This window comes from Dipodomys merriami, unplaced genomic scaffold, assembly GCF_024711535.1.
Source record: "Dipodomys merriami isolate MVZ:Mamm:240054 unplaced genomic scaffold, mDipMer1.0.p SCAF_34, whole genome shotgun sequence".
NCBI lineage: Eukaryota > Metazoa > Chordata > Mammalia > Rodentia > Heteromyidae > Dipodomys > Dipodomys merriami.
The window spans coordinates 13541689-13558980 of NW_027204937.1; the positions used below are offsets into that span (position 1 = coordinate 13541689).

The following is a 17292-nucleotide window of genomic DNA, read 5'->3' on the forward strand; positions in this document are numbered from 1 at the left end:
GCCTGGGCTGGCTTTGAACCTCAATCCTCAGATCTCAGCCTCCTGAGTGGTTAGGATTATAGTTGTGAGCCACCAGTGCTTGGCTTTGCCTGGCCTTTTTGCTAAAGGCTGGTGCTCTACCACTTGGACCACATCTTTACTTCCAACTTTTTGCTGGTTAACTAATGTCTCACAGATTTGTCTGCTTGGCCTGGCTTTGAAACATAATCCTCAGATTTCAGTCTCCTGAGTAACTACAGGCATGAGCCACCAGCCCCTGGCTCTGAATTTTTTTTTTTTTTTTTGGTTGGCCATGGGGCCTGAACTCAGGGCGTGAGCATTTGGTCCTGAGCTCTTTATGCTCAAGACTGGCACTCTACCACTTGAACTACAGTACCACTTCTGGTTTCCTGGTGGCCAATTGGAGATAAGAGTTTCATGGACTTTCCTGCATAGACTGGCTTTGAACCTCGATCCTGAGATCTCAGCCTTCTGAGTAGTATTCAGGTGTGAGCCAGGGCACTCAGCTGAAATTCTTTTCAGCATTTCCATTATCTGGGCTTTTCAGAGAAGTGAGACAATAATTGTCCTTTCTCTGAGTCCAAATGTGAATTGAGTGTCTGCAATTCTCAGTTAGAGTGCTGACTAGTAAATGACCAATGGGGAACAGAGGTGGAGGAGAATGTAGCAGGGGAACACCACCACTGGGCCCATCTCAAGGGTTACCATTCCCCTCCTGATACCTAGAATTCCTGGTCCCCTGTAGTCGGAGTGCTGTGGACACCACAAGCCAGATACGCTATTGAGCCAGGATTCACCTCTGCAACACAACTCACCTGCTCACAGCTGACAAGAAGATGCCAATGGACCTCAGAATCTTTTCTAAGCACAAGCCAGTCATGTAGCTGGCCAATAAGTTAAAGAACACTTTCTGTGATGGTTTTCATATAGGGAGCCTAATCCCTGGATCCTGGATCCTACCCAGGATGCTGAATTTGCATCCTTTGCCAAGAGGATGCAGGATGGGAAGAGAGGGACACTGGAGTGTTGCTTGTGTCTAAGAAGTTCCCCCAGTGTAGTTTGGCCACCTTGGCTGTGACTGTTTCTAGAAAGTGAGGAAGGCTAAATGGAGAGAGCTGAGGATTGACTAATATATAACGGTTGCATCCATGAGTCTTAGCATACTTCATTTATTTTGTGTGTGTATGTGTGTGTGTGTGTGTCTCAATCCTCGACTTTTTGTGTGTGTGCTGTTCCTGAGGCTTGAGCTCAGGACCTGGGTATTGTCCCTGAGCTTTTTTACTCCAGGATAGTGCTCTACCACTTGAGTCACAACCCCACTTCTATCTTTTTTGGTGGTTAATTAGAGGTAAGAGTCTCATGGTCTTTCCTTACTAGGCTGACATCCATCCTCAGTTCTTACCAACTTTTTTTTTTTTTTTGGTCGGTGGTGGGGCTTGAACTCTGGGCACTGTCCCTTAGCTCTTCAGCTCAAGGCGAACACTCTACCACTTAAGCCACAGCACCACTTCCAGTTTCTGGTGGTTAATTGGAGATAATAGTCTCAAAAACTTTCCTGCCTAGGCTGTCTTTGAACCATGATCCTTAGATCTCAGTCTCCTGAGTAGCTAGGATTACAGGCATGAGCCACTGGCGCCCAGCTGTTCAACTTCTTGAGTAGCTGGGATTACAGGCGTGAGCCACTGGCACCCAGCAGCTCAACTTCTTGAGTAGCTGGGATTACAGGCGTGAGCCACTGGCACCCAGCAGCTCAACTTCTTGAGTAGCTGGAATTACAGGTGTGAGCCACTGGCGCCCCACCATCATTCTTAGGCTTCTATAAAAAGAATTAGCTTCATCATTAATTCTCAATTTTGTATTTGCTCAAAGTTTTGCATGGGAGGTCTCTATCCTTATGAAGAATTGCATGGCTTCCTAGTAAGAATAACATGAGATGGTGGAAAATTAAATCCTGATTTAAAACAACCTCTGTATTTAATGTTATTTTTTAATGTGCGCCTTTGCAAAAAGCCTCATTGTAATAAAGCACCCAGAGCACGCATCAGCTTGGATACAAGGTATGAAATCAAGCCACAACAGAAAGAGAACCAGTCAACAATTACTAGGCTCATAACCCATCGCACGCTCTTAGAACACTTAAGAAATTAGCTGGAATTATTGCAGCTCATGGAGGATGACTGAGAGCTTCCACGACTGATAAAGGCTAATGTAATGGGTTGGAGGTAATGGTGCTTTGTTGGGGGGAGGGTGGAGAGGGGGAGGCAAATTATCTCTGCTGCACCCTGGCTCCCAGGATGCCAATAGAGGTAGAGACAGATTGGCTCATTAGGAAAAGCTCTTTACTGCAAGAAGAGTGTCTTCTCTGGAGCCCGGCTCTCCTGCCTGTTGCCGCCACAGCTAGAGTTCGGGCTATCAGCTCTCATGGTAGTCTCTTTATTCCCACCTTGTCCTCTCCCTTCTCCCCCATCCCTGCTTCAGTGTATTCTCCCCATTTTCTTCACTTACGAGCTAGGCTGACCAATTTTTGTCACTTCCCTCCCTGGTCATACATACGTGTGTGTGTGTGTGTGTGTGTGTGTGTGTGTGTGTGTGTGTGTGTGTGTGTGTGTGTGTGTGGTGTGTGTGTGTGTGTGTGTGTGTGTGTGAGAGAGAGAGAGAGACAGGATCCTTACAGTCTAGGCTGGCTGTAGTCTTGATCATCCTAACTCCTCCTTCTCAGGTGTGGCGATGCAGCGTGATCGCCACACATGGAACTATTTTTGTTTTCATAGTCGTACACTATCATCTTTCTGGTTTATTATTTCCAGCAATTGTTCTAGAAGATTACCACGATATCAGTAGGAGCTAACAGGGGTTGCATTTATTGCATGCCAGGCACTGTGCTAACTGCTTTGCTTGCATTGTTTCATATCATCTTCATCACAGTCCTCTAGTGGGCCAATAGGACATCATGTCTCAGTCAGAAAAGAAGTGAGCCATAAGGCTGGGGATGTGGCTTAGTGGTAGAGTGCTTGCCAGGCATGCATGAAGCCCTGGGTTTGATTCCTCAGTACCACATAAACAGAAAAGGCTGAGTGGCTCTGTGACTCAAGTGGAAGAGTGCTAGCCTTGAGCAAAAGCAGCTCAGGGACAGTGCCCAGGCCCTGACTTCAAGCTCCAGGAATAGCAGAAAAAAAAAAAAAAGCCAAACACATTATTCTTTTTTTTTTTTTTTTTGGTCGTGGGGCTTGAAATTTGGGCCTGGGCACTGTCCCTCAGCTCTTCAGCTCAAGGCTAGTGCTCTACCACTTGAACTACAGAGCCACTTCCGGTTTTCTGGTGGTTTATTGGAGGTAAGAGTCTCATGGACTTTCCTGCCTGGGCTGGCTTTGAACCACGATCCTCAGATCTCAGCCTCCTGAGTAGCCAGTCATGAGCCACCGGTGCCCGGCTCCAAAGACAGAATTCTTGCAAACACTCCCACTGAAGGGCTGAGTAGGAAAGGCCCTGCAGTCAACACTGAGAAACAGCAAAATCTGAGAAAGGGAGTGGCTGGGGAGAAGAGTGGCACATTCCTGAAGTCCTGGTACTATGGAGACCAGGCAGGAGAGTCTTGAGGGAAAAAAAATCCTAGCTACTCAGGAGGTTGAAATCTGAGGACTGAGGTTTGAAACCAGCCCAGCCAGGAAAGTCCATAAGACTCTAAAACAGAAAAAAAATCTGGAAGTGTAGGTAGGTCTGGCCAAGTGGTAAAGTACCATGCCTAAGCAAAAAAGCTGGGTGAGAGCACAAGGCACCGAGTTCAAGCTTCAGGTCAGGGTGTTAGTGGCTCATGCATGTGATCCTAGCTAAGGAGGCTAAGATCTGAGAATCTCGGTTCAAAGCCAGCGCAGGCAGGAAAATACTTGAGGGCTTTTTTTTTTGGACAGTCCTGGAGCTTGAATTCAGGGCTCTCTGTGCTCAAGGCTAGGGTTCTACCACTTGAGTCACAGCACCACTTCTGCCCTTTTCTGTTTTGTGGTACTGAGGAATCGAACCCAGGGCTTCATGCATGCTAGGCAAACACTCTACCACTAAGCCACATTCTCAGCCCCCATGAGACTCTTATCTCCAAGTAACCACCAGAAAACCAGATGTGGTGCTGTGGCTCAAAATGGCAGAGTGCTAGCCTTGAGCAAAAGAGCTCAGGACAGCACCCAGGCCCTAAGTTCAAGCCTCACAACTGAAAAACAAAAGCTAGTTAGGGATGGGGATTTGGCTCAGTAATAGAGCTGTTGCCTAACATGTGCAAGTCTTCAGATCTCAAGCCTCCTGAGTAAGTAGGATTATAAGCATGAGCTACTGGTGCCTGGCTCTAACCTACATTTTAAGCCTCTTATGCACATCAATGTCTGAAGACATTAGACTCAACCTAGACATGTAGTCAGAAGTATTCCCTCTGGCCAGTGTTGCAGGCCTAAAGCCTGCAGTTTGCATTCCTAATTTATCAATGACCTACATGTAAGGAACAGAGAGCTGTGTTTACTTAAACCTTGAGTCCTGTCTACCCAAAGGATCTCTGGTTCACTCATTTTTTTACCCAGTAGACATATTCCAGGCATAGTGCTAGGTGACAGAAATGCAGAGATGAGCAGCATGGATGCAACTCCTGTCCTCACAGAGCTTATAGTCCAGTGTGGGGAGGGAGGTAGTAAGCAAGTAAAACAAAATGCTAAGGCTATTAGGAGAGAGGAAGTTCTGTGAATACAGATAAAAGGAGAACTTTGGGCTTTGCAAAGGGCTTTTGGGGAAAGTAATGTTTAAATTAAGGCCTGAATAAAGGAGAGGAATTAGTCATATAGGAGAAGGTTTACAAAAGGGGAGAGGGTTCATGCAAAGAGAAAAACAACAAAGAAATCTGAGGTGATCCACCAAGTGCACTTTCAATTCAGAGCAGAAATATCTTCAAATCCATTATAACTCTTGTCACTTCAGTGGTGACCAAATCTGTCTTCCTCCCTGATCTTCCTTTAGGGCTTCTAAACACAGGCAACTCAAAATTAGCATGTCTCAAACCCAGTTTACCTACCCCCAAAACTTGCTCTACTCCCCATTCACTGAATTCTCTTCCTATTTACCTACCCAGAAATTTGAGTCATTCTGGGGCATATGAGGAGAGCCAGGAGTTGAATAAATAGGTATGGAGTTTAGATTTCAGAGGAAGGCTTGCGGAATCCTCCAATTGGGGTGATGAAGGAATCATGACAATAGTTACTGCTGAAGAAGAAACAGAAAATACAGAGGATGTCGATAGAACACCAACACGTAAGGGAAGGCTCAAGAAGAGGAGAAATGGATATAAAAGCCCGGCACAGCCAGGTGCTGGTGGCTCTTGCTTATAATCCTAGCAACTCAGGAGGCCGAGATTTGAGGATCATGTCAAAGCCAGCCTGGGCAAGGAAAGTCTGTGAGACTCTTATCTCCAATTAACCACCAGAAAACCAGAAGTGACGCTATGGCTCAAAGTGGTAGAGCCAGAGACTTGAGTAGAAAAGCAAACAGGCTCCGAGTTCAAGCCCCAGGACCCATTAAAAAAAAAAGTAAAAAATGAAAACAAAATAAAAATAAAGAAATAGATATAAAGAAAGGGGAAAAAAACTCAAGAAATGCTATTATAGAAACCAAGACAGGGCTTGGGAAGGTTGCTCAGTGGTAGAATGCTTGCCTCGCATGCATGAGGCCCTGGGTTCGATTGCTCAGTACCACATAAACAGAAAAAGCCGGGGCAGGGAAGGTGGCTCAGTAGTAGAGCACTTGCCTTGCATGCCTGAGGCCCTGGGTTCCATTCCTCAGTACCACATAAACAAAAAGAAAAAAGCTGGAAGTGGCGTTGTGGCTCAAGTGGTAGAGCGCTAGCTTTGAGCTGAAGAGCTGAGCGACAGCGCTCAGGCCCAGAGTTCAGGCCCCATGACCGGACCCCCCCCCAAAAAAAAAAAAAGAAAAGAAAAGAGAAAAAGAAAAGAAAAAGCCGGAATTGGCGCTGTGGCTCAAGTGCTAGAGCACTAGCCTTGAGCAAAAGCAGCTCAGGGACAGGGCCCAGGCCCTGAGTTAAAGCCCCAGGATGGGCAAAAAAAAAAAAAGAAACCAAGACATTTCTTGAATCTGAATGTTTTGAGAAGTGGGAAAGGTTGATTGACAAAGGCTACTTAAAGGCCAGTAGAATGAGGAATGTAAGGAATTTGAATGTAGTCACTGGTGGTTACAATTAGAAAATCACTGGTAGGGGCTGGGAAGATGGCTCAGTGGTAGAGCACTTGCCTTGCATGCTTGAGGCCCTGGGTTCGATTCCTCAGACCACATAAGCAAAAAGAAAAAAAGCTGGAAGTGGCGCTATGGCTCAAGTGGTAGAGTGCTAGCCTTGAGCTGAAGAGCTGAGGGACAGCGCCCAGGCCCAGAGTTCAGGCCCCATGACTGGACCCCCCCCCCAAAAAAAAAAAGAAAATCACTGGTGACCTGGGGGAGAGCTGGGTGTATAAGTGGAGTAGAGGGAACAGGAGTCAGAATGCAGCAGGCAGAGAGAAAACAGGGAGAGCCAACCACCTTTTCAACAAGCTCTACCATGAAGAATAGGAGATAGGCACAACTCAGGTTTGAGATGGGAATTTAATTTTATTTCTAGAGGTAGGAAAGATTTCAGCATATATAAATGTTGATGAAAAAAGTTGGTAGCTGGGCGCCAGTGGCTAAACCCTGTAATCATAGCTATGCAGGAGGCTGAGATCTGAAGATGGTGGTTTGAAGACAGCCCAGGCAGGAAAATCTTAGACTCATATCTCCAATTAACCACCAAAAGACTGGAAGTGGAGCTATGGCTCAAGTAGTAGAGAAGTAGTAGAGTGCCAGCCCTGAGAAAGAGAGCTCAGGGTCAGCATCCAGGCTCTGAGTTCAAGCCAGGAGCAGCGCGCGCGCGCATACATACACACATACATACACATACACACACACACACACACACACACACACACACACACACAGCATCCAGGCTCTGAGTTCAAGCCAGGACCAGCACACACACACACACACACGCACGCACGCACGCACACACGCGCGCACACACACACACACACACACACACACACAGAGTTGGTAGTGAGGTTAACTTACAGGACAGAAAAAGTGAAGTCCCAAAGGAGATAGTAGGGAATTCAGAGAATAAAAACAGATTCACCCTACAGAGAAGGAATCACTTCTTTAGTTCTGATGAGAGAAAAGAAAGACCAGGAGAGAATGAGGACACACAGGTTGGGAAGACAGGAAATCCATAAAGCTCTTGACTTTTGGGATATATTTAGATGTCCTGTTCAAAGATATGACAGAGATTCAAGAGCAAAGCTTCCTCACCATCTCATCTCTCTCTCTCTTTCTTCTTTTGAAGAGTGTCTCTTTTTTTCCCCCAGACTGTTCGGTAAAGGATACGTGATTCTGAGCCAGGTGGTCAAACGCACTAGGAACAAGCTGGCTCCCTGGGAAAATTCCTGCTCCAGTTCAGGGGCAGTCTTGCCTTGATTGGATTCAATGAAAATTTTGAGAATGTTATTCCTTGCAGCTTTGCCAGCATTGTCCCACTCCTGCAAAAAACTCAGGAGCCTGCTAATTGCTGCCTGCTCCTTTATAGACGTCATGGCTAATCAGTCCTGAGGCTGCTGCAAAGGGAAGAGAGACAGGTTACCAGAACATTTAGGATTATGCAAATCTGTAGCCTTGTGGACTTTGCTTTTCTATTGATTTTCTGGAAACTTGGTGAGCCTCTGACATGTCTATGGGTTACCTGTGAAATCCACCCTAGGGGGCTGGGAGTGTGGCTCAGGGGTAGACTGTTTGCCTAGAATGCACAAGGTCCTGGGTTTGATCCTGAACACTGGAAGTGGAAAAAAAAGAAAAGAATCATCTATTCCAGAACTAGCCATCTTCTACTTACAGGGAAATTCTAATAAAACTGAGAATATCAAGGCAGTATAGGCAGGTGTAGTGGCAAACACCTGTAATCCAAGCTGAGGGAAAAAGATCATAACCTTCGAGGTCAGACTCAGCTGCACAATGAGACCCTCTTTCAAAAAATAAGACTGCCGGGCGCTGGTGGCTCACGCCTGTAATCCTAGCTACTCAGGAGGCTGAGATCTGAGGATCGAGGTTCAAAGCCAGCCTGGGCAGGAGAAACCGTGAGACTCCTATCTCCAATAAACCACCAGAAAACCAGAAGTGGCGCTGTAGCTCAAGTGGTAGAGCGCTCGCCTTGAGCTGAAGAGCTGAGGGACAGCGCCCAGGCCCAGAGTTCAAGCCCCCCGACCAACAACAACAACAAAAAAAAGAGTACAGGGGCTGGGAAGGTGGCTCAGGGGTAAAGCGCTTGCCTTGCATGCCTGAGGCCCTGGGTTTGATTCCTCAGCACCCCATAAGCAAAAAGAAAAAAGCCGGAAGTGGCGCTGTGGCTCAAGTGGTAGAGAGCTAGCCTTGAGCTGAAGAGCTGAAGGACAGAGTCCCAGCCCAGAGTTCAGGCCCCACAACCCGGACCCCCTCCCACAAAAAGAAGAGTACGAAGGTTGTCTGCTTTTTTCTTTTAGTATCAGCTAAACAGGTACTCTACCACTAGCCATGCACACAGCCTCTTTTTGCTTTGGTTATTTTTGAGGTATTCAAGGTAGGCCATCCTGGGCTTCCATCCTCCTTCCTGTGCTTCCCTGAGCCATTAGGGATGACAGGCCCTGGCCACTGCACCTAGTCATTGTGCTTCTCCCATACCTTGGATAACAGGTGTGCGCCACTACAGCCAGCTGCTAGATGAAGAGTCTCAAGAACTTTTTGTACCTGGGCTGGCCTCAAACTGTAATCCTCCAATTCCTACCTTCCAATAGCTAGAATTACAGATTTAAGCCACTATGTATAGCTCAAGGTAGTCAGCTTTTTTTTTTTTTTTCTGATCGTGGGGCCTGAACGCTGGGCCTGGGCGCTGTCCCTAAGCTCTTCAGCTCAAGGCTAGCGCTCTACCACTGAGCCACCTTCCCAGCCCCGGTAGTCAGCTTTTTTCTTTTTTTTGGGTCCCGTCGTGGGGCCTGAATTCTGGGCCTGGGTGCTGTCCCTCAGTTCTTCAGCTCAAGGCTAGGGCTCTACCACTTGAGCCACAGCACCACTTCTGGCTTTTTTCTTTTTGCTTATGTGATGCTGAGGAATCGAACCCAGGGCCTCATGCATGCAAGGCAAGCGCTCTATCACTGAGCCACCTTCTCAGCCCCGGTAGTCAGCTTTTTTAAGAGCTAAAGTTTTCTCTGCTAGGACCAGCAACTAGATGATCACAAGTTACAAATGAGAATAAGTTGATTGCTAAAATCCTAGCCCTCTTTTTTCTTTTTTTGGTTTGTCATGGGGCTTGAACTCAGGATCTGGACGCTATCCTTGAGCTCTTTATGTTCAAGGTTGGCACTCTACCACTTTGGGCTACAGTGCCACTTCTGGTTTTCTGGTGGTTAGTTGGAGATAAGGGTCTCACAGATTTTCCCACCTAGGTTGGCTTTAAACTCTGATCCTCAGGTCTCAGCCTCCTGAGTAGCTAGGATTACAGGTGTGAGTCACCAGTGCCTGGCTCTAGCCTTCTCTTATGACTTATTTTATACTAGGTTGGAAATTGGGGTCTTTCACTTTCTTTCTTTTTTCTTTTTTATGTCAGTCCTAGAGCTTGAACTCAGGGCCCGGGTGCTGTCCCTGAGCTTTTGTGCTTAAGGCTAGTGCTCTAGCAATTGAGCCACATCCACTTCTGGCTATTTGTTGGCTACTTGGGAATTAAAAATTTCAAGGACTTCCTTGACCTTGCTGGCTTTGAACAGGGATGCTCAGATCTCAGTTTCTTTAGTAGCTATGATTACAGGTGAGCCATTGGTACCTGGCTTGAAATTGCTGTTTTTTGTTTTTTTCTTTGGTCGTTGTGTTGCCTGAACTTTGGACCTGGACGCTGTCCCTCAGCTCTTCAGCTCAAGGCTAGCGCTCTACCACTTGAGCCATGGCACCACTTTTGGTGTTTTCTGCTTATGTGGTGCTGAGGAATCGAACCCAGGGCCTCATGCATACAAGGCAAACACTCTACCACTTAGCCACCTTCCCAGCTCCGAGATTGGGGGTCTTTAATGACTCAGTTCCCCCCTCCTGCTAAAGTGCTGCTTAACCTTGTATGTAGAGCTTTTACACTAACTCTTCAAAACAACTTAAAAAAAGTTAGTGGGAAGAAAAACTTCATATTGTATAGTTGGGTTAATGGGCTGTGCTTTGTAGGAGTCTATGTCCTTGGGAATGTTTTCAGTGGGGGAGGGAGGGTTTAAAATAAACCCGTTTTCCAAAAATAGTTGTGATTGAAAGTGTTATTATCCATAACAAATGTTAGTCAGTGCTGATGGGAGAAAGGCGTGTGCGATTCTTTTGTCTAACAGACAAGTGAAAGTCATATTTCACATTACCATGGGGTTTTCTGTGATTTACAGAATATTTGTGAAACATTACTTGCAAAGGCCTTGATTGATATGGAGAGAACAGCTTGTGTGTAGGGGAGATGTGTATTTCACAACGACTGTTCAACATGAAATTTACAGTCCCATAAAGTGCTTCTACATCTTCGCCAGAGATCTAGTTAAAAGGACTTTACAGTCTGAAACATCCGAAAATTGATTCTAAATTAACGTTTCCTCGCATGTATTTGAGATATTGATGGGGCCCAGCTATCAGGATTTTATTAGGAAGTAGGAATCTGAGGCATGCTGAGACAGACAGACAGACAGACTGGGATACACACCCACCTCCACTGCCTCTCAGACGACACCCAGGAAGGGCATCCCACACAGCTAACTCCAGGAAGGTAGACAACCACACCATCCTGTCATCCTTAACAACTAGGTGGGCAACGGTGACCAACATAAATGCAAAAATGACCAAAGCCTCTTCTGAAATGATGCCATCAATCACAGGAATGTCATGATGGTCACAAGTATGAAAATAACTTTCAGAGGCCATCACCACCTTTAATAGCCAGACTAGCCTCAAAAAAATGGGGATGGATAGCTAGCTATTCTAGATGGTGGGGAGGAGGCGGCTGACGTGCCAGCATTAGCTTTATCAGGATGGATTGTTCCCAGGGTCAAACCTCAAAACCCTATGAGAGATACAACCAGCAATTCCAGGACACCAAAGGCAGGAAACACTAGGCAGGATGCTCCATACACACTGTGGCCCCTTGGACCTGAGTCTTCCTCTACTACCTGAGTGCACCACTATTCCTAGTGCACATCTTTTTCTTTTGAAACAGAAAAATTATGCTAGGTGCCTGTGGCTCATACCTATAATCCTAGCTACTCAGGAGGATCAGAGGATCACGGTTTGAAGCCAGCATGGGCAGACAAATCCACAAGACTCTTATCTCCAGTTATCCAGCCAAAAGCTGGATGTGGAGATGTGATTCAAGTGGCAGAATACCATCCATGATTGGAAGAAGCTAAGTAAGACTGCAAGGTCCTGAGTTCAAGCCCCAGGAATAGCACACATATGCCCACATCTAATCACACCCAAATAAAAAAACAAGTGTCTGATTTTCTTTCTTTTCTTTCTCTTTCTTTCTTTCTCTCTTTTTCTTTCTTTTCTTTCTTTCTGTTGCTTTTCTTTCTTTCTTTCTTCCTTCCTTCCTTCCTTCCTTCCTTCCTTCCTTCCTTCCTTCCTTTCTTTCTTTCTTTCTTTCTTTCTTTTCTTTCTTTCCTTTCTTTCTCTCTCTTTCTTTCCTTTCTTTCTTTCTTTCTTTCTCTCTCCCTTCCTTCCTTCCTTCCTCTCTCCCTCCCTTCCTTCTTTTTGTTATTCATGGGCTTGAACTCAGGGCCTGGGTGCTGTCCCTGAGCTTTTTTGCTCAAGGCTTCCACTTTACCACTTGAGCCACAGCTTCACTCTGGCTTTTCTGGTGGCAAACTAGAGTAAAGAATCTCATGGATTGTCTTGCTCAAGGACTGGCTTCAAACTGCAACCCTCAGATCTCAGCCTCCTGAGTAGCTAGGATTACAGGCATGAGCCACCAGTGCCTGGACAGGTTTTCTCTTTTGGTGATGGTTCTAGATATGGAACCCAGTGTCTTTTTAGACAAGTGCTCAGCCACTGAGTTCTATCTCCAGCACTAGTGGCAGCTTTCAATATGAAAGGAAGCCAAATCAGTGAGTCCCCAAATGAATTTACCATGTCCTCACACTGCCCTGGCCCTCTGATAGTCTGATTTCAGTGACTGAACCACCATTCTCCTAGCCAGCAGTCCTGGCCTAGCCCTCCTCATCTAACCTTCTAGTTGCCAGTTTCTGCCAACTATAGCTCCTACAGTTCCCTGTTTTACTCTGTATAGTTACATCTGCACTGCCACTACAGTGTTAGATTTCAGCCCTAATCCCCCAGTCAAGATTCCAATGCTCCTAATTCCTTTACAAGGCTAACCCCACCCTAAGTGTCACAGAATTGAGATTCTTAGATTTCAACCTCCTGAGCAGCTAGGATTACAGGCACTAGACACTGATGCCTGGCTCAATTCTTTTTTTTTGTCAGTCATGGGCTTGAACTTGGCCTGCGTGCAGTCCCTTAGCTCTTCAGCTCAAGGCAAATACTCTATCACTTGAGCCACAGTGCCACTTCTGATATTCTGGTAGTTAATTGGAGATAAGAGTCTCACAGGGGCTGGGAAAGTAGCTCAGTGGTAGAGCGCTTGCCTTGCATGCTTGAAGCCCTGGGTTCGATTCCTCAGCACCACATAAGTAGAAAAAAAGCCGGAAGTAGTGCTGTGGCTCAAGTGGTAGAGCACTAGCCTTGAGCTGAAGAGCTGAGGGACAGCACCCAGGCCCAGAGTTCAGGCCCATGACTGGACCCCCCCCCCCCAAAAAAAAAGGAGTCTCATGGACTGCCTTTGAACCGTGATCCTCAGATCTTAGACTCTTGAATAGCTAGGCTTACTGGTGTGAGCTACCAGCGCTCTGCTAAGATCATGGTTTAAAAAGCAGCCTAGACAGGAAACTATGTGACACTCTTACCTCCAATTAACCATCAGAAAACTGGAAGCGGTGCTGTGGCTCAAGTGTAGAATGCTTGCCTTGAGCTGAAGAGCTCAGGGACAGAGCCCAGGCCCAGAGTTCAAGCCCATGACAGACAAAACAAACAAAAAAACAGCTCTGAGGGCTGGGAATGTAGCTTAGTGGTAGAGTGCTTGCCTTGCATGCATGAAACCCTGAGTTTGATTCCTCATAACACATAAACAGAAAAAGCTAGAAGTAGTGCTGTGGCTCAAGTGGAAGAGTGCTAGCCCTGAACAAAAGAAACTTAGGGACAGTGCCCAGGCCCTGAGTTCAAGCCCTAGAAGTAGCACGCACACACACACGCGCACACACACACACACACACACACACACACACACACACACACACGTCTACAGTTAATTATATTGTTATGGCAGTTTTTAATGTTAAGCTTTTTGTAGGGTAGGAGAAAGCTTTATATTCCCCAAATTATCTATCCGAAACTTAAAAATAAACACATCTGTTGTGATTTCCTGCTGCTATTGTGAGTAGTGTGTATGTGTTAACAAATATTTAAGACCTAGTAAGTGCTCAATAAATCATCACTGTTAATGCAATTGTTAAAGGAGTTGAGCTCTCTTATTTTTATTATTGAGATTGTTCAGTTTGAGATTGAGCAGTTTGAGGACAGAAGCAGTAGAGATGCGGCAGGAAACCCTTCACTCAGCACTGAAGCGTCTCAGAGGTGCCTCTGTAGAATGTGTTCTGTCCTGAGGGCGAGACCGAGGCAGTGGAGAGTTTGAGGAAAGAATAATTTTGTTTTAGAAATGTTTTTTTCTTTTTCTTTTTGTTAGTCATGGAGCTTGAACTCTGGGCCTGGACACTGTCCCTGAGCTCTTCAGATCAAGGGGAGCGCTCTACCACTTGAGCTACAGCGCCACTTCCGGTTTTCTAGTGGTTTATGGGAGATAGGAGTCTCATAGTCTTTCCTGCCTGGGCTGGCTTTGAACCACGATCCTCAGATCTCAGCCTCCTGAGTAGCTAGGATTACAGGTGTGAGCCACTGGTGCCCGGCATGTTTTAGAAATCTGTTGACTGCAGTACACAAAGATGACTGGATGACAGCTAGACTGGTGGAGGACCACTGGCTAGGAGGCCATTTTTATGATTTTGGCAAAAGCTGCTGAGGACATTGGGGGCAGAAGCACAGAGCCTGGTAACTGAGTGGCTGTGGAGGATGAAACAGAGAATCAAGCAGAAAGCCTGGATAACCTTGTTTTCTTACTTCACAGGCAATACAGAGTTCACCAGACAGAGAACCCCTACCTCTCATTCATTCATTCTCTATCCATCCACCCACTATGCAGGGGACAAAGCCCAGGGCTTCTGCCACTGACATCCATCCCTAGCCCTTCTTTTCTTTCCTTGTCCCTTTCTTCCTCTCTCCTTTCCTTCCTTCCATTGAAATATGGTCTATGTTGTTCATACTGGTCTCAGACTTTTATATTCAAGTGTCTCCTAATCTCAGCCTTACAACTGAGACTACAGGCATACATTATGATGTCTGGCTTTCCTCTTGTTTATTTTTTAATTTTTGAGATAGTCTTACTTTTTTTTTGTTGTTTGTGGGGCCTGAACTCTGGGCCTGGGTGCTGTCCCTCAGCTCTTCAGCTCAAGGCTAGCCCTCTACCACTTGAGCCACAGCGCCACTTACGGCTTTTTTCTTTTTGCTTATGTGGTGCTGAGAAATTGAACCCAGGGCCTCAGGCATGCAAGGCAAGCGCTCTGCTACTGAGCCACCTTCCTAGCTCCTGTCCCTGGGCTTTTATTCTCAGAGATTTTCACAGACTTTTCTTCCTAGGTTGGCTTTAAAATGTGATCCTTAGATCTCAGCCTCCTGAATCTCTAGGATTACAAGTATAAGTTACCAGGGATGAACACATCTTCATGTTTGATAGACAGATAGATAGACAGATAGATAGATAGATAGATAGATAGATGATAGATAGATTAGATAGATAGATATAGATAGATAGATAGATGACTGATAGATAGATAGATAGATAGATAGATAGATAGATAGATAGATAGATAGATAGATAGATAGATGACTGTATCGTCTCTCTAAATGGAGACGGGGAATGGAGGGAGTCAAGAGATGGAAACTCAGGGACTGGGCTCAGTGGCAGAGTGCTTGCCTCACATGAACTTTTCTACCCTAGAAGAGCTCTGTACATCTCAATACTGAATTTGCTACCAGGAATGCCCAGCCGCCCTTGTACTCTTTGGCAAATCCACTGAGCCAGTTAACTAGGGGTTTCTGGTCTTAAGGTTCCATGTCTGCCACCTTTTCCTCTACTGTGCTGTAAAAATCAACCTTTCCTTCCACTTGCATATGAGTTTCCCAAGGGCAGAGGTTGGTCTTCCCTATCTCCATGTCCCCAGGGTCTGGAATAAAATAGGTGTTTAATAAATGCCTGTTGGGTAAATGAATGAAAAAGCAGCCATCTCCTGTTTCCATGGTTATATCTCAATGTCCATGATATGTAGGTTCATAAAACTACCAACTTCCCAAAGCTTCCATGTGCAGAGTGGCGGAATCTCCATTCAAGGCCAGTGCAAACCTATGAGGCATTTTACAGCCATGACAGGAAATAGCAATGTCAGCAGTGGTGTCATCTTTGGACACTCAGGACAGGGATTCAGTGCCACAAACGGTCAGTTAAATTGTAATTGGAGTGAACTGTTCTTCTGAAAACTATAATGTTCTTTAGTTGCAACCAAATGGCATCCAAGAAAGGGAGAAAATTTTTTGAAATGTCAAGGAAATTATTTCCAATTTGGTGCTCACAAGCAGACACTCTAATGATCGGTGGAAATGAGAAGCAAACAAATTAGCACTAATGGAAAATGGCTTTTGGAAAGGGGGATTTAATTTATAGTCAACCCATCATGGATGGCACCCAGCATGCAGTAAAAGTCAGCTTCACCAGCTTGATCATAAGAACTGGAGCGCACAGAGAAGGCCAGAGAAAAATGTACAGATGCCATCACGCTTATTGGAATCTCTCCATCGTAAGTGGCAGCCAATTAAAATAGTCATCATTTTACCTTGGAGAGAAAATGGTGTGAGAAATCAAAGCACATGAAATTAAAATCCAGATTAGGAACCTTGGTCCAAATTGGTTTGTTTGTAGCCTTCTAACCTTGGCAAAGTGTTCAGCAAGGAACACCGATCTACTTTGTCTTCAGCAGAGTGGACTCCCTGCTTTTAATTTCCTCTCTATCTTCAGAGGTGATTAATAAATGTAGACTCATTCATAAATCATTTCCATAGCAGCCAAATGGTTCCTCTTCATGCAGGGAAACTCAAATCACAAAAATCTCAAACACCAGCTCCCAAGCCAAGCCAAAGATCCTTAGAAACAAGCGAGGGGAAGTATTAAAAATTAAGAGGTCAACAGGTCTTGTTTCTGAATAAAATTTCCTAGAGGGTGTTTTATTTTCTCCCCAAAATAAAAAACACATTTGTCAAAGCAAGAGGCCTCCAAAGTATGGGCTGTCAGCCTGGCCCATTGACCCCTGATGGCCTTAAGAGACAAGAAAGTGGTCACTGTCTACTGTTTCTGGGGGGTTCGCATGCAGAATGGGATAGAGGCCTTCTCCTTGGGTTTCCATATTGCTTTTGTTGTTGTTGGTCATGGGGCCTGAACTCTGGGCCTGGGCACTGTCCCTCAGCTCTTCAGCTCAAGGCTAGCGCTCTACCACTTGAGCCACAGCGCCACATCCGGCCTTTTCTGCTTATGTGGTGCTGAGGAATCGAACCCAGGGCCTCATGCATGTGAGGCAAGCACTCTGCCATTGAGCCCAGTCCCTGGGTTTCCATCTCTTGACTCCCTCCATTCCCCGTCTCCATTTAGAGAGACGATACAGTCATCTATCTATCTATCTATCTATCTATCTATCTATCTATCTATCTATCTATCTATCTATCTATCTATCTATCTATCTATCTATCTATCTATCTATCTATCTGTCTATCAAACATGAAGATGTGTTCAGCCCTGGTAATCCTAGAGATTCAGGAGGCTGAGATCTAAGGATCACATTTTAAAGCCAACCTAGGAAGAAAAGTCTGTGAAAATCTCTGAGAATAAAAGCCCAGGGACAGGAGCTAGGAAGGTGGCTCAGTAGTAGAGCGCTTGCCTTGCATGCCTGAGGCCCTGGGTTCGATTTCTCAGCACCACATAAGCAAAAAGAAAAA

At 45.7% G+C, this 17292-nt stretch overlaps 1 protein-coding gene across 3 annotated transcripts in view; it reads right to left on the reverse strand.

Moving 5' to 3' along the window:
* Positions 1–17292, reverse strand: part of LOC138803419 (armadillo-like helical domain containing protein 1) — a 40714-nt gene that overhangs the window by 17144 nt on the left and 6278 nt on the right. For 2 of the 3 annotated variants that reach the window (XM_069987390.1, XM_069987392.1), the window contains exon 2: positions 7360–7661. In XM_069987390.1, the coding sequence (XP_069843491.1) occupies positions 7360–7640 (281 nt within the window). In that variant the 5' untranslated portion in view covers positions 7641–7661. Of the gene's footprint in view, positions 1–815; positions 885–7359; positions 7662–17292 lie in introns of all 3 variants that reach the window. The other variant, XM_069987391.1, reaches the window with a different exon arrangement.